Source organism: Bombyx mandarina, chromosome A1 (assembly GCF_030267445.1).
Source record: "Bombyx mandarina strain Sakado chromosome A1, ASM3026744v2".
Classification (NCBI taxonomy): domain Eukaryota; kingdom Metazoa; phylum Arthropoda; class Insecta; order Lepidoptera; family Bombycidae; genus Bombyx; species Bombyx mandarina.
The window spans coordinates 17,896,023-17,921,548 of NC_143234.1; the positions used below are offsets into that span (position 1 = coordinate 17,896,023).

Genomic DNA, 25,526 nt, shown 5'->3' on the forward strand with positions numbered 1-25,526 from the left:
CACACTAACATATATTATATTTGACACACACACGCATATACAACACGATTTAGTTTATTGATAAAGTCTATGAATAAGTTGAGAAAGATTGAATATTGTTTGTCTTTATTAACATTTGTCTAAAGTGTAGTCTTGGCGAAATCTGTGATTATAGAAGTAACTATAATAGTCTTTGACAATAGAATCATATTAGTGTACAAACTTATAATTTCATTTAATTATAGTCGAATTTCGACTACCGGGGGACCACTAGTTATTATAAATAAGAACAGAAAAGATTACATGAATTTAACAATGATTCATATAGCTTAATTCAAAAATATATAAAGTATTAGTGTATAATCTTACTAAAAACTAAATTACTGTGCAAAATGGCAAACGTCTACTTCAAACTAGAACAGTCATTATTTTTTTATTTTTTTTTTATTGCCCTTGTAGGCAGACGAGCATACGGCCCACCTGATGGTATAATAATAGGACGAAAAACAATAGGACGTTCAGTAAATTACTTCCAAAAACATAAATCATCCATAGTACTACTTTAGTTATTATATTCACCATGATGTGACGGTTTGGTTGGGTAGCAGCGACTGTTCTCCAGAGTATATGCCCTATACCCTTATAGCCTTAGTTTGCAATCAAAAACCAACTTGAGAAGTCTATGATCCATCTTAAATATCCTTAATCATTTTTCTGTAAATATATTGTAATTATGTTGATTTTCCATTGCTTGCATTATTTATTAATTCTCTTAATGATACATTTAGTGTTACCGGAGCACATAAATTTCGCAGCGTTTAACCGCCACCGATTTTTTAATTAGCCCGTTCTGTCGGTTCTATTGCTATAAAAGCTTACATATACTACGAAATGGTGCACCTAATTAATCTGTAACAGAAATATTTTGAAGAAGGACATGTCATTCAGGAAATACCTTGAAAGGGAGTTTGTTCCAAAGTTGGAGGGCTCTAATAGCTATCAAGAATCTTCTCAGCAAACAAATGTTACAGGCTGATTTTGGTACTGACGAACTTCGTTTCAATGGCAGGTGTTGCGACGATAATGTTATTAGATGAAAATGAAGTTGCCGAGACTTTTTCAAGTAACAAAATTAAGACCTGGGTCGAATCAAAAAATCTTAACTGTTTTTGTTTTCTGTACTAAAAGTTCAAACTGCTTATGTCAATGTTTTGAAACTCTACGAAAACGCCTTCGGCTGAGTTCAACACAGAGATTAGCCTGGCAAGCCGTGAAATTGACTGCACTCGTCCGCTGGGCGCCCTCTAAATAGTTTCCACGGTGTTTTTGGTTCAAACGAGATATGAAATTTAACCCGTTTGCTGAGCTTTTTTTTCTTTATTCCTACCTAAGCTGATAGCCTTGAGAGGCTATATCAGCGTAACCTTAACTAGTAGGTGAGCTCACGGGGCTCAAACCTGACGACGTTGCTAACACGAATCCTAGCAAGAGCCGTGCTTCGCAGAATCTACCACCGGATCGGAAACGCGACCCACTGAGAAGATCCGGCGAGAAACTCAATGGGCTGTGTCTTAGGGTTAATTTACTATATATATAGAACGATGACCGGTGCTTGAGGTACCTAGAAGCACCGTTAGTGGATCGGGAGGATCCGATATGACGTGGTTGCTGAACATTTTACCGTATTACGTAGATAAGTATCAAATGCCACAAAATACCTTTTAGCGGTACGTTAAGGAAGCCAGTAGTTTAAAACTTTTAGTAAAATCTAAAGTGCCAAAATATATTATGAAACATTTGTTAATGGAATAGAGAGGATTAAATTTTAAGAGGTCTTAATTATCCATTATTGTTGGGAAGTAATTCTCCATTACCGTGACCTCGCTTTGCGTGCCAGTTCCTAAATTCGGCGATGGCATTTAAAACATCATTAGCAAAGAGTATCGGCATTTCTAAGGCCAAAAAATGACCACCGGTATCTATGTTTGTAGTATACAATAAGTTAGTGAACTTAGTTCTGAGAAGCAAAGGCGATTGGTAGGCAATTTCATCTTTGGCGTGAATCGTGATTGTTGGAACTGGAGTAGGTATTCTGAAATCAAAAAGATGCCTTATGCTAATGCCTTAGTCAACTTGTTTATAATTAATTTTTAGAGAATTATTCTAATAATTCAGTAATTTAAAGTGTTAAGCTAATTATTTTACATAATAAACAGGTAAACTTTATTAGTAATGTCATAAATATAATAAGCTAATTTTTGTGCCATGGACGCGTTGTTTCTGTGCGCCTTAAGCCTTTACATAATTATCTATGCTTTTTTAATAATAACAAGGAGTACTGGGTAACTGGGTACACAATTAAATATTTAAAAGCAAAAACTATGTAGGACTTAATGCATATTTAAATTAGCATTTAAAATAAGGACAAATAAGGCCACACCTTGAAGTGAAGCGGGCCGTTATAAGACCTCAGAAAAATAAAAATGACAATGACGTACACCTTGAACACATATTATGTTGAACTCTTAATTGCTTTAACAGATTAAGGACTGGAACGGTCCCTGTGGGTTGATACTACTTTGCCAAAAGAAAATTAGCGGTTCCTTGGGACCGCCGCAACTCACCTGCCTAGAATACCCCTGACGGCAAGTTTTCTATTGAATATGTAAGATACGCGGACCCCCATAGCTCATCCAGGCTAGTAGCTATAACATATTGAAGGGGGACTATTCGACAATATAATTGTATAATCAAAAAACTAAAAGTAAGAATAGCTTATTTGAATAATTCTTTATCCATATGCATTTAATTACTTTTGGCAAAAATCGCAAAAAAAATCTCGGCCCTTAACCTGTTAAGAGCATCATCAGTGCCTAAAATCGGTAACTTTTTTTTAGTATACCTTATTTGGGTGGATGAGTTCACGGTTCACCTGGTGTTAAGTGGTTACCGGATCACAAAAAAGTTTATGTCGCCCCTCACCCGAGACACGAGTTCAAAGTCTAAGTTTTTACAGTGCAACGGCTGCCTTCAAATCGAAACGCATTACTGTTTCACGTTAGAAGTAGCCAGGGCGGTGGTATCTAACTGTTCGGGCTCACAAGACGCCCTACCATTAGATTATTTTATTTACAATACGCATATCAAGCTTATTGTAAAAGTAATTAAAATTTTATTCAGATCTACGCGGATTCAGAGCATGTTCTTGTGAGCCGGTACGCACTTGTACCACCGTCTTGTCTATTTCAAAAAAATTTAATGATGCATTAGTTGACTTGGTTTCTGACAGCGAAAGTAGACTGCTTCAATGGCCGTAGCATATGTGTGTATTGGCGTGGTCGCCGCTTTATATCTTGAAAGCGAAAGCTTAACACCCAGCATCTGAATGTAAAGCTTCTCTATTCAATATTATAATATGAATATGTTTATTTTGATCTATTTTTTACAAATAAGCTTAGAAATTAAGATTAAGAAATCCAAGAAGTCACAAGATACATACTCAGAAATTCCCATCGCCAACGTTCTCCGGTTCAGAGATTCAGCATAGATCCTAAATGAAGTGGTTATACTGTTCGGCGCCCAATACATCATGATATTATCCAACAACTGATCTCGAGTGTAGTAATTATCTATGCCTCCGTCTTCGAGGTTCAAGAAATAACTTCGAGTCCCAGTTGAGATTAATTGGAGGAAGTATGCTAGTAGACCTCCTGGTGAGTCTGTCATTGCTATTCCTGTTAAAATGGGGTTAAGAGACATGTGCAAAATTACTATTAATGATATTTGAAATCGCAGAAGCTTCGATTTTCTGAAACTGTTTCTCGACTTCTTGGCGCAACGACATATGGAAGATGGCAGAAATTAGATCAGATGAGCCAAAAATAGAGCTGTGTCCCGAAGCCGGCGTGGAATATATTTACCAGTGAAGACGTCATCATGAAGCAAGTTCCACAAGAGACGTAGTTGAACATAGTTAATGATAAAATGAATGGCTAAATTTAGGTGTGATGGTAAAAGATAGAATGGTGATGTACTGTCCAAAATCTTGTAGTAATATAAAAATAATAAATTTCATCCATTCATTGCCCATATAATTCGTGAAATTCTAGTAAATATATTATTCAATTTTATGTCTTACCTAGAGTATCAGGCTTAGTGGCTTGTATGTACATGTATCCAAACTCCGTGATCATTGCATCCCTTATGTGCCCTGACAATGGATCCATTCGATCAACCAATGCTGGATCGACTACTGGCGATGGAAATAGAGAACCAAATAGGGTTAAGGACAAGGCTTTCTGTGTAAGCGATAACCCAAAGTTGGTATGATAGCCAAGGACTTCCTGAAAATAATTCGATTACTACAATTCGGTTCAATAGAAACTAATTCTGGTCTCGCTGTCGATGCACGGACATCGACGATCGCGCGGCGCGGGTGCCGGAGGAGGACAGCGGCGCGGGGATGGATTTGGGGGGGGTGGATTTGATCATCATTAATTTGCGGTACGACACCGTGCGCTTCGTCAATCATTCCGGGCAGTAGGGTTTGCCCCGAGGCCCATTCCGTAACCCCGTAAGGCGGTACGATGACCCTTCTTGCTTCGTCACTTCGTGCAGCAACGCCACCCGCGACGCTTGATTGTTACTCGTTTTATAAATTGAACAATATTACACCTATCGTATTACAGCCCACTATTTTATTTTATACCAGCTGATCCGGCAGACTTCGTAGTACCTCAATCGATAAATAAAAGACCTAAACTTTTGTATAAAATAAACTTAAAACAAACAAAAGGAATCCGTTCGACGGAGGACACATCAAAGGAAAAACAAAATTGTTTGTTTTTATATAATTCCGAGTATTTTCATATTTTTTCACTATTGAACCTTCTCTGGACCTCCACAAATAATTCAAGACCAAGATTAGCCAAATCGGTCCAGCCGTTCTCGAGTTTTAGCGAGACTAACGAACAGCAATTCATTTATATATAGATAGATGACATCATATATTTCAAGATTGACAGCGGAATCTACAATTTGATAGCAAGTGATTGTTACTACATCTCACACATTCATATTGCGATGCGTTACTGTTCCAGTAATCATTTTACATCAGTTGAGTTTATTTAAATGCATATCGATACCGATATGAAAAAAAAACTTACATTGGGAAATAAAGTTGCTATTGAGGTACCAATAAAAGAACCCCAGTCGCCTCCTTGAACATAGTATTTCTTATAGCCAAGCCTTTTCATTAAGTTACTGAAGACTACAGCCATTTCGTGCATACCTAGCCCTGGTCTGACCGCAGCCTGAAAAAAAAATGCTTTAAATAAATTGTAAAGTTAGTAATATACCTATGCCGTTCGGGAACAATTTCATATGTAGCATGTGCTGAATGACTTCCACATTGAAAATAGGCGGGCCATTGTATGGTTCAAATTTATAATGAGATCTGGATTCTAAGTTTTCTTCTTAATATTTTTTTATTACTTGACCTGCCATGCCCATTAGGACACTATAGAGTATTTAAAGACCATTGATATGATACGATTTCATTAAAAAAAATGATTAAAAAACTGTAGCTTAGAAAACGAGACCAGGAACATAATCCAAAAAACTACACCCCCTGTTCCATGCTAATTAGTTAGAGTAATACACTAATATACTTAAGATACCTACTTCAATACCGTAGTACCCCAAGAACATAATATGCATATGGGCATTTTGAAATTATTATTATTAGGAGAAGTGAAATGCGCGACCGCTCTAAAAGTATTTTTATTGAAGTCGCAAATAAAATTACCTGATGTTTAAAATTATTAAATAAAAATAGATTTATCAATGCAGTAAATATTGTTAGACTTTATAGCTATAAAAATTTTTACGGTCATGTGACCGTAATTTTTTTTATATAATATTTTTTAAGAGATAATGCGAGATTTCTCTGAAGAGATAATGGGTACCTTTATTTCGTTTTTACCATCGAATTACCCTTCACCAGTATTACCTGAATCCACTTTCCTCTGGATCTTCCCTTAGACATAAATTAAAAGTCGGGAGTGATCCTTGCCCTAGGCTATTTTCGAAGTGCTACATCATTTTAGTTCAAACGAGGCTTAAGGAGAGTTTTTATTCTGAGTAGTGGCAAAGTTGCTGCGGATGGGCGAAAGTGATAACTTTCCATTAAGTACACAGCATATTCGTCTGTTTACCAAGGCAATAAATAATGTATATTTCTGAAATAAGATTCAGCTGCGGCTCTTTCTAGTATTTCTTATTCATTTAAATCCCAGTCATACTTTTCGGTTTTGATCATCATTAATTTAAGCATTATCATTACTGTTTAAGTACCAAATTATGTTTATATTTAAGTAATTTATTCTTCACATTTCCTTTAACTTCAATCAAGGTAAATTAAAGGATGTTAATCATTTGAAAAACTTAAACCAACCTGATTTGCTGATTCGACACACACCCACGTGAGTTTTAAAATTTCGGGAAAGTATTAGTACGAAAATAGCGGTCAAGGCTAGTGTTAATAAAATTGATATTTTATTCTGCTGATTATTCACCAAGTCAGCTTATGTTTGAGGGTAAATGTGAATAAGCGGTACCAAAGTTTTCATTATCATGCGTTTCGGTTTGAAGGATGGGGCAGCCGCTGTAACTATACTTGAGTTCTTAGAGCTTATTTCTCAAGGTGGGTGGCGCATTTACGTTGTAGATGTCTATGGGCTCCAGTAACAACTTAACACCAGGTGGGCTGTGAGCTCGTCCACCTATCTAAGCAATAAAAAATAAATAAATATCACCATGGAATGATAATGATGCTTACGTCTGAATATCCAAACCCTGGTAGAGTAGGAGCTATTACTTCGACAGCAAAATCTCTGCTTTTATTTACACTTGTCAAGTGTGGTATTGTTTCGTAGAATTCCCTCACAGATCCTGGCCAGCCGTGAAGAATCAATAACGGAACTATTTCTTGATGGGCATAAGCCTGTGAAGAATATACACTTGTAATTCAAATCTTATTTTATCCAATAAAACCTAAAAAACACTATGAGGGGAGTCTGGTTTGTTCTGTAAAAAATAGAAAGGGATTATAGTTATTGAAGTTGAAGAATTAGAAAATGCGATAATACGAGTATAACTTCCCAAAAGATAATGAGAATGGGATAGAATAAAATAATTACAATAACGTTATATAAAATTTTTACCTTCTGTCTGTACTTAATAAAATGTATGTCCAATCCCTGTATGTTGGTCACATATTGGGGGTATTTGTTCAAGAATATTTCCCTTTCCTTAAAGGGATACTCTTCTGCCCAAAATTGAAGCCAGCCATCTAAGATATTAGAGTTAAAGCCGTACTCAAATCCGATCCCTTCTAACGGTGGCACGGGTTTGCGATGATTATTAAGTCGATATCTGAGGTCCGCTATCATCTAGAAAGGATTCACTTTTTATGCATTCATATTATGTATACCACTGATCAAGCCTCAAACACACAGTCTGCTGTTCAACAAACGGTAAGTCAATAGAATACAATAGAAGCATGTGGGTTTTATTTCGAAAGAAAAAGCGCTATACTTATGGTTAGCGGTTCAAGAACAGTTTAAATGGAAAGAGCATTTTCTTAGAAAAGTTTTTCTTTTCCAATTACTTCAGAAATTATGCTTTTGTCTTGTTGATTAAGACGCCCTGCATAACTCGGTTTGCAAATGAAGCTGCTATGGCGGTAACTAGTTTTCTGCAGCTGAGCGCTCTAATTTAAAAACGGCTTCTTCCACGTAAATATGTCCATATCACGAGTACCAGAGTTCCATCGTGTGGTAAACAACCGAAGTCATATATTTTTGTTACCATTTGACAAGTCATTTGTGACCATGAACATCTATAGATTTTCGACGATTGTATCTATTTCCGCTTCGACACTGTCGTGTGTTTTGCTTTAAAAGGTGGAAAAGGGGGACCAGCTTTTACTGATGGACCTCTTGAGAGACCGCGCGGATAGGTAACACCACCCTGCCTATTTCTGCCGCGAAGCAGTAATGCGTTTCGGTTTGAAGGGTGGGGCAGCCGTTGTAACTATACTAGAGTCCTTAGAACTTATATCTCAAGGTGGTTAACACATAACTTGCGTGTCCATTTTTTTTTACGATTTCCACTAGTGTGTTATTATTTGTAGATTTTTCTATTGGGGGCGGGTTCAGTTATATTTTCGCTTCTTTGCCAAATGATTTTTAACAATTAATATCACAAGTCGTGTAACACAATCAAAACATGTAAATCTCTTTTTATTTAGCGTGTTTCTTAATAGAACTGATGAATTAAGTGTGTAGGCTGTAATTGTTCCGTCGCAGGTCATTAGTTTGAAAAGTAACGATACAGCAGGGAAGCTAATCACCGAACGAATAAAATTTCTCTGTAGACCGACGGTTTTTATGTTGCTTGGAACTTGTATATATACAAACTTATTTTGAAAATTTCGTTAGCAATATTCAGGTAACTGACATCTTCAGTTCTATGATGATTCAGCAGACAAATTAAGCGATTTTGGTACGTAAGTCTGTACATTTAAAAGACTGATTGTCCGTACGTTAACTTCAGTAAAACTCCTAAATGTTCCTAGTAAATTCTGTAGATGATAAATTAACAATCAATAATCTAAAAGACATACCTTATCATGGAAAACAATTTCAAAGGGTCGTATGCTGGTATCATTGTGGTATTTCGTGCATTCCGGTCCCCACCAAGCGTTAGGATCCAACTTGTATGCTGGTTCTGTATTTTGAGACGCCAGAAGTTCTATTGTTAGACAAGACGTTATCACTAACCGGAAGAGTCCACCCATGATGGTTTCAAACTGTTCGAACATATTTAAAAAAATAATTTTAATTATTGTAAAATATTGAAGAAGATGTACTTAATAATACATCGTAATGTATATCCCAGTGCTAACTATTATTATCTCTATAGTATTAACAAATGCGGCTATGTCGGTGTTCAAATCCCGCAGATATGTATGTATATACAATTTTTTCTAATAAAACTCAAAACGTATTGTCGAATATACGCGTTATTTTTTATTATTTTTTAATGCTTAGGTGGGTGAACTATCTCACGGCCCATGGTTAAGTGTTCACTGGAGCCCATAGACATCTACAACGTAAATGCCGCCACCTACTTTGAGATATGAGTGCTAAGATCTCAGTTTTTTATAGTACAACGGCTGCCCATCCCTTCAAACCGAAACGCATTACTGCTACACGGCAGAAAAAGGGAGGGTGATGGTACCTATCCGTGCGGACTCACAAGACGTCCCTTCCACCAGTAATTACGGAAATTACAATTTTGCGAGTTAGATTTTTATTACACGATGTTATTCCTTCACCGTGGAAGTCAATCGTGAAGATTTGTTAAGTACGTATATCATTAGAAAAATTGGTACCTGCCAGCGAGATACGAACATAATGAAAATAAACACATTAGAATGGTATTTAACTGTTGCGTATTCTTTGAAGAAATAAGAAACGACTACATATTTCCAAAATATGGAATTATAGAAATATAGCACTGAAGCACGTCAATATTTACTGAACAAAAGAAATGTGAGGGGTTTCACAAACAGAGAGTATATTGTTACTTAACTGTTCTTGTCTCTTTGTATATATGTTGATAACAGCAAAACAACACACAATATTGAGCTCGATATTAGATTATGATGTAACTTGTTCGCACACGTCCAACAGACGATAACAATTTAGTAACAACACGTTTACAACACGAACGTAGTATTTATTCTTTCGATGTTTTTCGATCAGAGATCATCAAATTTTTAAGTAGGTACGTAGCACGGATTTTGAAAACAATGAACATTTCATTGAATATTAGTAAACGACAAAAATAAACTAGACTTGCTTCACTATTTTATCTGCGCTGATGCGCTGAGTTTATAATTAAGAAAAAAAAAGTCGAAAATTCCTTGCATTTTCCCACGATAAATAGATGCTCGTGTTCAATTTCCTAAAGTACGACTCGATTTGTGGCTCCCTTGGTATGTAAAATTACGAGCCCGTGAACACGTTGTCAATTATTATTATAAGAAACGATCCTGTGCTGCCAAGGTCATCTTATTGACCTTGGTAAAATTAGCCCATGCGTTAATTCAGGTACCAACCAGGTAATAATAAACTATATCTGTGGGAGATCTTGCAAAAGCATTGCCATTTTTCATTATTAGGTACCTTATACCTCTATACTTTCACACTTATCCATGTTAAGTATTTGAGTATTAATAATAGCATTAAATTTTACATACGACAAAAAATATTTATAGGTCGTCCAAGGTCACGAAAACTATGAATCGTAGCGGAGGACGCCTCACCTTTCGTCTGGTGCAGGTGCTAACCGGGACAGATGCTTCGGGAAGTACCTGCACCGGACAGGAACTGAGCCGACGACGAGGTACCACCACTGTGGACACGACCTGGACACGGCGGAGCTAACGCTCGCTGTATGCCTCGCTTGAAAAGTGCAGATCCGTGTTCTGGTCGGAAAGATAGGACCGGACTTGTCGCTGCCTGACGTCGGGGCGTCGATGCTTGGCGGCGCTGAGTCCTGGAAGGCTATGCCCGACTTCTGCGAGTGCACCATCTTGCGGAAGGAGACAGTGGTGCGAATGAGGCAAAGCTCTCCTTACTACTCAGAAATCCACCGCCGCTGAGCAGGGAACAGGGGGTCTAGATCGGAGTCTCATCCATGACCCGGCCTCTAAGAGCTTCGGGATCCACCCGCTTTGTGCGGTGAGGGACCAGGCGTGGGATGCCGTGCTCGGCACACTCGCCAGATTCCTATCTGGGTGATGGTTCGCCGCGTTCCCCCGATCGCTCCGTCGGAAAGTGCAGTACCGCGCCATTAAGGCGTGCTCCCGGCCCGTCAGCCGAGGGAATCGGTGGTCGCATCGACGGCGGCTGCCAGTCCCGCGTTTGAGGGACGGCGAGATGGATCTTATATGCTCTGTGTCGAGCCTGTCCCGCCGTCTCAATGGCCCCGACTGGGCTCCGGTCCAGTCCGGGTTCGGGCACTGACTGTGAGCGGCAGGAGTTTTTAGTGAGGTTCAACTCCCACATACCCCACCCACCGTGCGGGTGGGGATCCCGTGATTTTCTCCGGTAAAAAAAAACACAAAAACTAAAAGCAATAAAAATAATCTGAAATGATTCGATTATATTTCAGTCTATCACAGTATAGTATCCAACATTAAATGTAAAAGTGGTTTTAATGGTCATAGTTTTATTTCATTACGACGTGACAGTGAGTTTTACAGCTGACAATAAAAAATGTTATGGAAAATACAAGTTGAATGAACTCCCTGACAAAATACTAAATATTGGTTGGCGAATGAGTGCTGATAAAGTATCCAGTGATCGCTGCTACTCAATGCTACGGTGAATCTCTTGATCGCTTTTTAAAATACTAGAAGAAATGGGGCGGTGCTTTTTTCGATCAGCACCAAACAGGACAGTGATATGTGATTGTTACTAACAACGTAAAATATCTTTCGAATTCAATTCAATTCGAATTCATTCAAATTCATCTAGAAATAATTATTCATCTAGAATCATTATTGAGGCATTAGTACCTTTAAGATTGAGGCATTTAATATAACTGAACCAATGCCACATGTCTGCTGAAAAACCATTGTTCGTTTATCATTTGAAAGAAATTTGATTAACCCGGATTAGAATTGAGATTAATGAGTATTAATAATTATTGCATGAAACATCTTAGTTCTTCACTGAATACATAGCACAACACACTAAAACAACCTTTCTCGAAAGTGGAACAAGAAAATTTTAAGAGCACTTAAGCTATAAAGGCATTATCCTCGTTTCGGATGAAAGGATATTTCAAAATAGTCCCCGGGAGTTGCTAAATTATGTACGATTTAATGTTATAGACATTGTATAACGGCATACCCAAATATCTTAAAAACCTGTGATTTTTTTTGTTTATGTTATTTATTGAAAACAAACAGTCTCACTTATAGAACTTAGGAATTAGGAAATGTCTCTTCTCAAAAACCTCTTCTTAATTCATCTAGATCGTTCATTCTGGGGTCGGGACCGGGGTCGTATCCGTGACCTGGCCCCCTAAGAGCTAGGGGTCCCACCCGTTTTGTGCGGGGAGGGACCCAGACGTGGGGTGGCGTGCTCTGCACGCTCACCCGCAATAGGAAGCCGGGTGATGGTAGACCGCGTTCCCCCGACCGCTCTGGGGGAAGGTGTAACGCGGCGCCATCAAAGCGGGCTCTCGGCCCGCTGAACGAGGGAACCGGTGGTCGTGTCGCTGGCGGCCACCGGTCCGGCGTCCGTGGGACGGTGGGATGGATGTAATGTGCTCTGCGTCAACCCTGTCCCGCCGTTTCAATAGCCCCGACTGGGCTCCGGCCCAGTCCGAGGTAGGGCGCCGGTTGTGAGCGGCAGGAGTTTTTAGTGAGGTTCAACTCCCACATACCCCACCTGCCGCGCGGGTGGGATTCCGGCGATTTTCTCCTGTGGAAAAAAAAAAAAAAAAAAAGTCGTTCATTCTAGGACGATCCGCTTCCGAAAAATTACCTCTGGAAACGTAATTGTATCGCTGGTAAGATCTACTTTCATTGCTCTGTAAGACTCATCTCATACAACTGCTTGGAACCCTCATAAGAAACATTAGCAGTAAAGAACATTAGAACTGTTGTAAAAACTGAGATCTCATGAACTCATGTCTCAAGGTGAGTGACGACATTTATAATGTAGATGTCTATGGGCTCCGGTAACCACTAAACACCAGGTGGGCCGTGAGCTCGACCACCCATCTAAGCAATGAATAAAAAAGAAAAATAATAGTTATGGTGCATGGTATCAATAGTTATATTTTGATAATATCCTGAAAAGCATCCCACCCATTTTTTACAATACAATATTTTTTTCTTACACTATTCTTAATTCAAATTTATTTTCTCTTTTTTTAGTTGGATTTTCGATAAAAGTGTACTTTTTTAGTTTTTTTAAATATAAAATTTTTCAATATTTTTTTTTCAATTTTTCAAAAATTTCATCTTAATCAGTCAGTGACTTATCGGAGAAATAGGTGATCGGCGCACCTGATAGTTTCCCTTCTGGGTTTTAACGCAGACACTCCGGGTCTTAAGAATGCAAAAAATCCCTAATCCTGATTATCCTAGTAAGGATAACGGATCGAACTCTTAAAAATATTGAATTGTCATCGGTTCTTAATAATTATGCTAAATTTCAAATTAATCCGACGTTTTGAAGGGGTCAAAATCATGTTCAAAGATTCCGTTATATACTAACATACATACATATGAAGCTAATAAAAGCTTATTAAAAAGAACACGTATCCAAAATGAAAGATGGCTGATGACCAGACTTACCGCCAAGGAGCAACATAACACAGTCTGTCTGCTTACTGAGGGTACACGAAGCAAGAAGGATTATTAAAACAAAACTTATATTATGTATGTAAATACAACTTCTGCCGCTGCATAGATTTTATCATACACTACTTTATCAAAAATGGTTGTTCAAAGTTTCGACTGAACCCGAGTAACAAGGGAACACGTACATATAAACGAAGTCACAAATATTCATAAGATAGTTCCGTTGTCTTCGTTATGCGAATCCTAAGTTACTTTGGAAACAGGAATTTTGAATAATATATAAAAACAAAAAAAAAACAAAAACTAATAAAATACGCTTTTATAGAAAATCCAACTAAAAAATAGAAAATAAATTTTAATAAACTTGAATTAAAAATAGTGTAAGAAAAAAATGATTTTATTGTAACAAAGCGTGGGGTGCATGGTATCTTGTAGCATTTTTTAGTTGCATTTTCTATAAAAGCGTATTTTGTTAGTTTTTTTTAACTTTTTTTTCTTAATATTTTAGTTGAATTTTAATTTTTTTAATATATTTTTTATATTGAATTGTCATCGGTTCTTAATAAGTATACTAAATTTCGAGTTAATCCGACGTTTTGAAACGGGTCAAAATCATGTACAAAGATTCCGTTACATTCATACGTCTGAAACTAATAAAAGCGTATTAAAAAATCAATAGTCACTGGCCTGTCTGATGAATCAGTCAAATTCGCACCACACTCGAATCCACCGTATCCGATGTTCTCCGAATGGCCGAAGATAGAAGAAGATGGCAAACCATCGCTAAGACAAAAACCACGAACACAGTAATGACCCTCAGTAACGAGAAAGAAGCCTAACTAAAGGATATAAAATATAAAAAACTAGCTGACCCGGCAAACATCGTAGTGCCTCAATCGATAAATAAAAGACCTAAACTTTTGTATAAAATAAACTTAAAGCAAACAAAAGGAATCCGTCCGACGGGGGACACATCAAAGGAAAAACAAAATTGTTATTTTTATTGAATTCCGAGCATTTTCATATTTGTCTACCTTTTAAACCTTTTCTGGACCTCACAAATAATTCAAGACCAAAATTAGCCAAATCGGTCCAGCCGTTCTCCAGTTTTAGCAAGACTAACGAACAGCAATTGATTTTTATATATATAGATACAATCACGATTTGCATTAACCTCGGTACCGACGGGTACGTAGAAATAAATTTTATTAAACATTTCGTAGTCCGTTGAAACAGAGTAGAGAATATGGAAGTCAATTTGCGAGCTCACGGTACATCACGTACAATCGGCACGTTCCAAGAAAAACTACGTGTAACTCAGTCTAACTAAATGTTCTTAGATCTTAGATTGTGTAGAGTTTCTATAAGATAACATTTTCAGAGATACTAGTTTAACGTTGTTAGAAATATTTTTTCAACCAGCTGCGGACACATCATTAAGTTTGATTACACAGCTTTTAACCAAAATAATCAGTTGTCTATAACCACAAAAAAAATTAAAATAAAATAAAGAGACACTTTTGAAGCTAGCCGAACTAAAAAGTAGGAAATACCTTTTTAAATATAAAGATTTAGTTTTTTATGTTGGTTGATGTTAGGTTTATTAATTTCGAATAATTATAGAAAGATCTAAATGTGAAAAAATAAGTAAAAAACAAAAATGATGTTTTCAACAAAGTAAAAAAATTGATGGTGAAGAATGTGGTTTTTCTAGTCTCCATTTTCAATAGTAAATATAGCATTAAATTTATTATGCTATGAAGGTACTTTATTGATTTTTTTCGTTACACGCTGTGAAGGGCTTTTAGTTTTACTACTCATAAGTTATACGACATCAATCGATTGAGCCCTTTTTGATTCTCAATATTAATGGTTTATATATGTATATTTTTGGAATAGACATATGCACATATATGTAGGCATACGCCTTCGAGTGGCATCAAAGCACATAATTATATGAGTGAACATTTAATGCTAGAATTGGTGAAAAAAAGGGTTCATTGTGACGCTTTTCATTAGGCCGTGACTTCTAGGTATTAGTGATATGATCACATGCGATAATGTCATATTATTATATTATTTATGTACAATGCATGCCAAAATTTAGCATTTCAGTATTAATGATACAGAGTGCCTGTATATAATTTTATATAGATATATGTGTAAATTTTATATTATTATCATGATATAATAGTGTGTACGTTGTTGCATGTGATTATATATATAACTAGTCAGGTCATAAGTATTGTCACACAGTAAAAACTTTTCTTTTAGAATGCTGGCCACAAAAAAGTTTATTGAATTCGAATTTCGAATTGTTCATGAAAATAAAAATGTATACTTTTAGAACTTTACTCATTTTTAAATATGGAGTAGACGCTTAAAGAAGACCGTGTTGCAGTTATTGCGTTGCATCGTTGCGGTTACGCGCCAATTGAAATTTTTAACATACTGAAATTTTTGAATATAACCAAAAGGTTCGTTTATCGTACCATCAAACGATACAATGAAGACTCTAGTGTAGATGACAAGAAGTGGTCACCCTCAGTCTGTTAGGACTCCAGCAGTGATAAAAGCTGTGAAGGCGCGAATTCAAAGAAATCCCAAACGTAAGCAGAAACTGTTGGCCCTTCAGATGGGGTTAAGCAGAACCACCGTGAAAAGGATGTTAAATGAAGACTTAGGGCTTCGGGCATATCGAAGAAAAACAGGACATCGTTTGAATGCTCGTCTAATGGACCTGAGACTGAAGAGATGCCGCGCTTTGTTGAAGCGGTACGCAGGAAAAAATATCGGGAAATTCTTTTTTCGGATGAAAAAATTTTTACCGTAGAAGAGAGCTACAACAAACAAAATGATAAGGTGTACGCACACAGTAGTGAAGAAGCGAGCAACCGTATTCCGCGTGTCCAACGAGGTCATTTTCCATCCTCGCTCATGGTATGGTTGGGAGTTTCTTATTGGGGTTTAACAGAGGTACATTTTTGTGAGAAAGGTGTAAAAACGAATGCAGTTGTGTATCAAAATACAGTCCTAACGAACCTTGTGGAACCTGTTTCTCATACCATGTTCAATAACAGGCACTGGGTATTCCAACAAGATTCGGCGCCAGCTCATAGAGCGAAGAGCACACAAGACTGGCTGGCGGCGCGTGAAATCGACTTCATCCGGCACGAAGACTGGCCCTCCTCCAGTCCAGATTTGAATCCGTTAGATTACAAGATATGGCAACACTTGGAGGAAAAGGCGTGCTCAAACCCTCATCCCAATTTGGAATCACTCAAGACATCCTTGATTAAGGCAGCCGCCGATATTGACATGGACCTCGTTCGTGCTGCGATAGACGACTGGCCGCGCAGATTGAAGGCCTGTATTCAAAATCACGGAGGTCATTTTGAATAAACTTTAGTGTCATAAGAATCTATGTTTTGTTAAGTTCATTTTGGTATATGAATGGTTACATAATGAATAAACTTGTTTCAATTATTTTACATTAAACATGTGACAGAATTTATGACCTGACTAGGTATATATATACCGAATATGTGTTTGTATATGTGTCTAATATTATTATCAATTTGTTTATTTTCGCATTAAGTAATGCACCTACCGCAGTATTCTCTACATCACCCTTGGTTGACTGGTAGAGAATGCCTCAGGCATCCATTGTACCTTTGTGGATGAAGTTAAATAAATAAATAAATAAATAAAACCCGGACAAAGTCACCGAGTTCATTTAGTAATTCTATTATTAAAAATTACATTATATTGCGTTGTATAGTGTGTGTGTGTATGGATACTGTCTTTGTGTGTTTGTATATGTACATCTTTTTTTTTTCTCAAAACGGAATGTACCTAACACACAGCTCTATACATTATGCGGCATTAAATCCGAAACTGTATTCCAATGCATAAAGTTGAATAAATCAATAAATAAATAAAACTACCATAGAAATTCAATTTTGTAGCATTCTCACTCTATTTTCGATAGTATTTCGAGACATGATACAAGATCTGATCGAGTTTGCGAAGCACATTCCCCTCGGAATAACCAAGCCGGGGTTGAAAGAGAATTCGATTTAAAATTGTAATCGATCTTATTCTTAAAAGTTTAAACACACACTTCAAGTTGTTCAACATTGTATGTGAATTTTATTTAAAAAATAGTCAACAATGAAAAGAAATTAATTAATATGTCGCGTGAAATTTAACAGCAAAATGACTATAATACGTTCAGTTTTGAAGGATAAGACAGCCGTTACATTATAACATTGACATTAATTCAGGTTTCAACCGTTTATTTATTTAACATCAGGTAGGCCGTTCACCAATCTAAGCAATAAATAAAAACTGAAATTTATCTTATCTAAAAGCTAAGGCTAAACTAAGTTTAATGAATTCAAAGCATTAATAAAAATCTATGATTCAATATGCCTACACGAAATTAGGTAGGCAGCGGCTTGACTCTGTCCCTGGCATTGCTGAAGTCTATGGGCGACGGTAACCACTCACCATCAGATGGGCCGTATGCTAGTCCGCTTACAAGAGAAAATAAAAGAAGTTCAGAGGTGTCAATGGAACGAAGTTCCTTTCGATTAATGAGTGAGTGAGAGAGTGAGAGTGAGAGTGTGAGAGTGAGAGAGTGTGAGAGTGTGAGAGTGAGAAAGTGAGAGAGTGAGAGAGTGAGTGTGAGAGAGAGAGAGAGAGAGAGGAACACGCGCACGCCGCACCGCGCACGGCTTACAACTATAGCAATAGTATTAAATTAAGTTGTCAAATATTAAAAATTCTAAAAATAAAATAAAGGAGGTCAATATAGTCTCTGATAATTATTAGCTTACTGTAGGTAGTTCGAAATTTTGTATAAGTTATTTAATACTCAGTAAGTAATGATCAGAGATCTTGTACCGTTAAAAGTTAACTTAAATTGACAATTTATCGTCAGTTTAGTTTGGGTTAGAGCTTCAAAAGAATACAATAATGTATTTAGAGTTACATTAAGAACTGAAGCTATTAAATACTAAATATACATTAAATCTGCGATATTGCACAGTGACCACAAGTCGCCCAACCGCCAGTCTGTATCGTTATATTTACACACATGTGTCAAATTAATTTATTAATTAATTCAACAAGCTAGCAATATTATACAATTCAATATTCGTTTATTAGTTCACGTATAAATGCAACAAAAATTAAACAAGACAAGACAAAAGACAGGAACAGATGGTGCGACTCAGTCGTTTGTTTTGTATGTAAACAATAGTCACGCCAACGTCGCGTCGGGTCGTGCAGCTCTATTTGTAAAATAATTATAATTATATCTATATACCTAGTCTTGCCATAAATACTGAGACAAAGGAAAAAAAAATTCTATTATAAATAACATTTATTACTTTTACAGTGTGTTAGTTTAATACATAAATATAAAACAATTTAAAGCATAAAAAGCTTATTCGAAGTGGTCTCCATTGGTTGCAATACAGTCCTTTAAACGTTGAGGTCAGTTATCAATAGAAGCACGCACTCTTTCCATGGGAAAAATTGTCACTGCCAATCGTACGGATTGTTTTAGGGACTCCAAATTATCATGGCGCTTAGAGCAAGCCGTACTCTCTAAAACTGACCGTAAATCATAATCCAGCGGATTAAGATCGGGACTACACGACGGCCAGTCTTCAGCTCTGATGAAGTCCGAAACGTTCGTTTCCAACCAAGGCTGCGTAGACCGAGCTTTATGACCTGACGCCGAGTCTTGCTGGAAGGACCATTTTTGATTATTGAACATGGTGTTGTTAAGGGGCTTCACTACCTTCTCAAGAATGGTATCTTGATACACTTGTGCCGATGTTTTGATACCTTTTTCACAAAAGTATGGCTCAGTCACTCCTTCATAGCTAATACCCCACCAAACTATCACTGAAGTCGGATAGTGCCCACGTTGCACTCTATCGACTAATTGGGAAGCTTGTTTAGAGCTTTGAGCATAAATACGGTCATTTTGTTTGTTAAAATGTTGCTCAATTGTAAAAAAATTCTCATCCGTATAAAATTTTTCTATGACCTCCCTTTGCGTACCGCTTCAGTAGTTGTTTCGATTTTACCACCCTATTCTCTTTTAAATTATCAGTTAAGAAATGACCAGTACGTCTCCTATAGGCTGCAAGTCCTAAGTCATCTTTTAAAATACGCGACATGGTTCTAGGTGCTATCTTCATCTCCCGAGATAAAATCTTTTGCTTTAGGACAGGATTTCTTCGTATTCTTTCCCTTACTGCTTTGACCACCTTTTTCGTACGAGCACTACGTGGACGGCCAGTTTTTTTTCGGTCACAAGCAGAGGAGGTCTGATTGCACCTATTAACAGCCCGGTACACAAACATTTTACTAATACCAAGCGTATGGAGAGTTTTAAAAATTGCATTTGGCTCCATACCTACTTTGTGTAATGCAATCACAGCGATTCGGTTCTCTTTATCACCCCACTCCATTTTAATATCGCTAAATATTGTACAATGTATTGGCGCCAAAATGAGAAAACTCAATGAGCAATCATATAAAAATGACAGCTTCCAAATTCAAATGTAATATTTTGTTTATTTCTAATTGTAACAGTATTTATGGCCAGACTAAGTATAGTTGGATACAATACCCTTCTCCACTTGAGTTATATTAATGATATTGAGGTTTATTAAGCTTCCGACAAGCCCCGAATGGTCACTTTACAACACGCGATCCTTCACACAATGTCTCCTTGTGGCGACTGGCGGCTGCGCTACGTCGGCTGCTACGCCGCTACGCTGCTCGTCTACGGAGTGCTCTACACTGTTTTTTTTTCCTACCTAAACTGATAGCCTTGAGAGGCTATATCAGCGCCGCCTTAACTAGTAGGTGAGCTCACGGGGCTCAAATCTGATGACGTTGCTAACCCGAACCCTAGCAAGTGCCGTGCTTCGCAGAATCTACCACCGGATCGGAATCGCGACCCATTGAGAAGATCCGGCGAGAAACTCAGTGGGCTGTGTCTGAGGGTTAATTTACTCATCGAGCCCTTCGTCGCAAGCGACGGGTTCGACGAGAACGGTGACCGGTGCTTGAGGTATCTAAAAGCACCGTTCGTGGATCGGGAGGATCCGAAATGACGTGTTTGGGGCGACGTAGACTGCTTTCCATTTTTTCCGCAGGATTGGGAATGTTCTACACCAATATTAATGTTTGTTTGGCGTAGCACTGCCTGTGACTTTTCCTTATCGACAATAATAAAAAGTGTTACAATTTTTTGTCCTAATTTTTTCCGTCTAGCCCCCTTTCGCAACGCGCGATAAGGAACTTCCTTCCAAAAATACATTAATAATTATCATGTAAAATATCCTGTAGTTTTAAATATCATCTAATTGCGGGATTGTATCTATATATTAATACGTGAAGCAAAAAATTTGTGTCCCTTTTTACGAAAATTGCGCGAACGGAGGAGTATGAAATTTTCCACACTTATAGAGAATATAGAGAAGAAGTGCACAACGCTAATATTATTTTAAAATAATGCATAAAAGATACAGTAAATCAATAAAAAAAACATTACACACATTACATACCATGTGTTTGACGCACACACGCATGCATACTATTTATTGTCAAATTTTTGATCTTGAGGTCTGTTGTCAAATTGAGAATAGATTAAAAGTTTGTCTTTGTTAATATTTTTTATACTGTAGTCTTGGCGAAATTTGTGATTATAGAAGTATAAAATACAATCATATTATTGTACAAACTTACAACTCCAATTAATTATAGTCGAAATTCGCAATAAATACGCTCAGCAGCTTGTGCCACAATTCATTCTATCTCGAATCGTCGGCCTGTTCATGACATCTATGACGTCAGCATTAAGACGTCACACTGCCATAAAGCAATCGTTCTGGGGACATCTGTCCCCCAGAAAAATAAGAACTAGCTATATAATATAGCATTGAATATCACTAAAATTACATGCTATCATTTTATTATTATATTTTTAATCATTTTTAATTCAATTTCATCCCTTTGATTGACAAAAACTATGTAGTGTACGCTTTATTGGGCTTTACCAGTTTATTTTTGAAGTTCCAATAACTTTCTGAATTTCCTAATCCGTGAAAATTGCTTTGTTTGTCCGAGTTTAAAGGTTAATTCAATAGGTAATCCACTAATCTAAGGTAATCTGTTTGCTCTGCTACACTTCCGTCCTTCCGTCTATTTATACGGCAAACTCTACATTCGCTATCATAAAAATAGCCAGGGTGTTAAGTGCTAATTAGATCCCGAGGATGTCGTTATTTAAAAATAAAACCAAGGATGGTGTCATAATTTAGCGTCACGGTTTCCCGTTACATCTGCAGCCTGATTTATCGTCCCAGGGAGGTTTCTAATGTCAATAGTCGGTTCAAGCTAAAAATAAACGCGATTTAATGAAACAAAGTTGTTTCCGCTCTAGATAAGAACAAGTTCTCTGCTCTCTTATTACGTTAGGACGACGTTGTCATTTATGAAATGTATTTAATTTAATTTAATTTAATCTATATATATATAAAAATGAATTGTAGATAAATATGAAAATTCTCGAAATTAAATAAAGTTTAAGTATTTTATTTATCGATTGAGGCACTAAAAATGATTTAATAGCAAGTCAAATATGATTAGATTTTGCGCAACAGTAATACGAGTAGAATCATTGCGTTGTAACTATGATCATACGTGTGCAAATTTGTACGGCAATCAGACATTTTGAAGTTTATGAAAATTATAATACGTTGATCGATTGTGCTACTTAAATAAACTCAAGTTATGGTATTTGAAGAGTTGAAAAATAAAATACCTACTTCATAATTTCATTAATATTAAATCTTAGGAAATATTATCAAACTAGAATGCTATTTTTTGACTAAAATCTATAACAATAATGTTGAAACATTTATTTTTTCAGCGTCACATTTATTTTGTTATAAACCGATATATATTATATAATGTAAATACGTCCTCGCTGTCGATAGTCACATTAAATAAATAAAAATGGGATTATATTTATATTCCTAAGGAAATCTTTCAAGATGAAAATCTAATTGAATTTAATATTTAATAAAAAAAGTTAAATAAATGTATCCAGTGATAACCTCCTACCAAATACCGATATGAAAACGGTATAATCTTGTAAGTACTCTGACTTTGTACTAAAAATCAGAGAGACTCAATCAATATTTCTGCTAACGATAGAAAATAAGGTGGATTTAAATAGCTCACTTCCGCCTTCCTTTTATGGCTTAGACACGCTTCGATGCTGATGACTTTTATTTATAGTAACTAAAAATAAAAGTACAAAATAACAAGCTTGTAGTAGATTTTCTTTTTTCTTTTTCGAACTTTTAAACGTGCTTGTGAACGTTATGGGTATGGATGGGATTTTTTGAATTTTTTGGTCTTATCCTGGCTTAGACTACACATATACATTTGACTTTTATTTATGGTACTAAATACTTTCGTGCTTTTTTAAATTTTTTGTTCCATTATTTTAGATATTATGTGTGCACATTTCTTTAGTTTGCAAGTTTAGTTACGATTCACGCAACGCTGTCAAAATAGGATGGTCGCCTCTGTTACACTGGTTTGCGTTTTTCCGTTTGAAGTTTAGCATATGATTTGGATAGTTAGATGGATCTTACTGGTGGTAGGACGTCTTGTGAGTCCGCACGGGTAGGTACCACGATCCTGCTTATTTCTGCCGTGAAGCAGTAATGCGTTTCGGTTTGAAGGGCGGGGCAGCCGTTGTACTGTTAAAAGTGAGACCTTACAACTCCTGTCTTATGGTGGGTGGCGGCATTTACGTTGCAGATGTCTATGGGCTCCAGTAACCACTTAACATCAGGTGGGCTGTGAGCTCGTCCACCCATCTAAGCAATAAAAAAAATACGGAAACAAAAATATGTGAAAGTAAATTTTTAAACGTATTGAATTCAATAGAAATTGTACACGCCTTATGACCCAGATGCCTATACTCAGTATTTGAAAATATATTTTTCCTAAATATTTATTTAAATTACCAATTGATTAATATGTAATAATGGTTTTATTCAATTTCAAAGAACTAAACACACATTTAACATTAATGTACATCATTTTCGTGTTGAGTCAGTTCTGGAATTATTTTTGTTGATGAGACAATGTCCTCGGTTTTATTTAAACAGTTTTATTTCACAGAAATACATCGCTCATGTCGTCGTGTGTCAGCGAAGCCACGTCTCTTGTATGTGAGACGTTGGTTCCCGGCTCGGTAATTTTGTTTCAATCGGTTATCTTCGCGACACACACACACAAACCAATCGATCCCTGGTCGGGGAAGTATACGGAACTTGCCCAGCAAGGTATCCTAGGCAATACCGTCTTTACCATAAGGGCACACGGGGCCCGTGCCCAAGGCCCCCATTCTCAGGGGCCCCCGAAAGGCCGACTATTTCTCTCACACGTTTATTCTCAAAACATTTTTTCGGGCACATTACACTTTTTTCACAAATCAGTAATCAGAAGGTATTTACTTACAAGGCATATACTATGCCTATAATAGAAGATTATGCTCAACAGAAATCCCGTGAGAAACCGTTATCGAAATCGTAACCAAAAAACCAGCAGCATTCTAATATCATTAATGACATATTATATCATACTGTATTTGATTACCTATAATAAATGGTCATACTCAGTAAAAAATGTTATTATAATTCGCTTTTTTTACTTTCCAAAAGGGCCTCAAATTCTTGTGTGCCCAAAGGCCCCATCCTAGTTTAAAACGTCCCTGATCCTAGGTTCCCGATGTACGTCTAGGATTCAAAAAATGAGTAAATGCACATACGCACCTGGGACTGCCACTGCGGAGCTCCTGGACGCGTGCACTTTTCTGATTAACTAGGCCTTTGTTAATTTATTATAATTGAACCTTACCCGCGGTCGCGAATTCTGTTATTTTTAAATATTTCAGATTTGGTTGCGTGTTGCTCGGCTCCCGTTCGTAATCGATGTGTAGTGCATGCGATGTAGCTGCGCTGTCATTTTATAGATCCGAACGTGGAGATCGATTGGTGTTGTATAATGTCACATTTAAAATTTGCCGCGAATACGGCACACCTATATTTTGTCCTGTCACTTCAATACACTTCGTTGTTCGCTCACGTACGGCGGTCGGCGAAAACAAATGCGAATGAACGGTTGACAGGAAAAACAATTAGCGAACCTTTTACAGCTAAAAAGTTCGACAAAAGCGTACCAACTACAATGTATTTTGTGGAAGTAAAGAAGTTTGTTATGCGATTTCGCCTTCATCGACTTAAAGAGTGATGATTACTTTGAATAATGGCACACGCATCAAGGACCGATGACAATACAATAATTTTATAACTTCGCTTTAATATCGTGACCAGTATCAACAGGATAACAAAAAAAAAGGTGAAATTGATGGTTGATTCGGTTTGCTATTAAAGCGTGTGTTTTAGTTTTTAAACTATGTGCATAAAATATACGTAATAATATATTTATTGTTTTCGGCTCGGAGGACATGTTTATGCTATGAACACAACCTACTTTTAATAATTATGTTATTAATAAAAAAAAAAAACAATCGCTTATAATTAAAAAAAAAGTTCTTAAACACCTAATCAGTTTACAAGAAGTCAAAAAGTTATTATGTTAATACCCATTGGCTCATTTAATAGATGTGAAACTTAAGAAAGCATGAAATTTACTTATTCTGGGTGATGTCAATTATGTTACACAATGGGATTACTTGTAATCGGAAGATTAATAGAAACCGAATGACACGAGGTTTGATAATCTATACAGTGGTTTTTACGGATGTTCCGTTATAACTACTGAACCATGCATCCGATTGACTTGAAACTTGGTATCCATGTAGAAAATACATGTGCTTAATGGACAGGCTAATATTTATATGAGTGTTGGACTCCCTAATAATAATGACAATAAATAATAATGTTAATTTTAAATGCCCAGCGAAGCGGGCGAGTTCGACTAGTAATTAATAATTGTCATCACATTATGTCATTAGTAATAGGAT

The 25,526-nt window shown here is 36.7% G+C and overlaps 1 protein-coding gene and 1 long non-coding RNA gene across 3 annotated transcripts in view; one reads left to right on the top strand and one right to left on the bottom strand.

The window, feature by feature from the left end:
• The window catches only part of LOC149499604 (uncharacterized), a 137,721-nt gene extending 136,569 nt beyond the window's left edge, over positions 1-1,152 (top strand). Inside the window, exon 2 of the long non-coding RNA XR_016325723.1 lies at positions 502-1,152. This is a non-coding gene — a long non-coding RNA (uncharacterized LOC149499604). The remainder of the gene's footprint in view (positions 1-501) is intronic.
• Jheh-lp2 (juvenile hormone epoxide hydrolase-like protein 2) lies at positions 1-24,437 on the bottom strand. 2 transcript variants are annotated; one of them, XM_089740023.1, is made up of 8 exons: positions 24,313-24,437; positions 8,666-8,851; positions 7,203-7,430; positions 6,818-6,982; positions 5,145-5,291; positions 4,118-4,322; positions 3,479-3,713; positions 1-2,071 (listed from the first exon to the last, which is right to left on the bottom strand). In XM_089740023.1, the coding sequence occupies exons 2-8, from the start codon at positions 8,837-8,839 to the stop codon at positions 1,819-1,821; spliced, it is 1,407 nt and encodes a 468-aa protein (XP_089596149.1). In that variant the 5' UTR covers positions 8,840-8,851; positions 24,313-24,437; the 3' UTR covers positions 1-1,818. The 2 variants fall into 2 exon arrangements, with proteins under 2 accessions (XP_089596149.1, XP_089596150.1); XM_089740024.1 differs by lacking the exon at positions 24,313-24,437 and adding an exon at positions 12,032-12,543.
• Between the last annotated feature and the right edge of the window lie 1,089 nt (positions 24,438-25,526).

Bases quoted from the DNA above. Each gene is read 5' to 3' on its own strand.
- Jheh-lp2 (XM_089740023.1), bottom strand. From the start codon at position 8,839: ATGGGTGGACTCTTCCGGTTAGTGATAACGTCTTGTCTAACAATAGAA. The intron at 6,983-7,202 runs GTAAAAATTTTA...TATTCTTCACAG, and splicing joins TTATTAAGTACAGACAGAAG to GCTTATGCCCATCAAGAAAT. The intron at 2,072-3,478 runs GTATGTATCTTG...TTTTGATTTCAG, and splicing joins TTGGCGATGGGAATTTCTGA to AATACCTACTCCAGTTCCAA.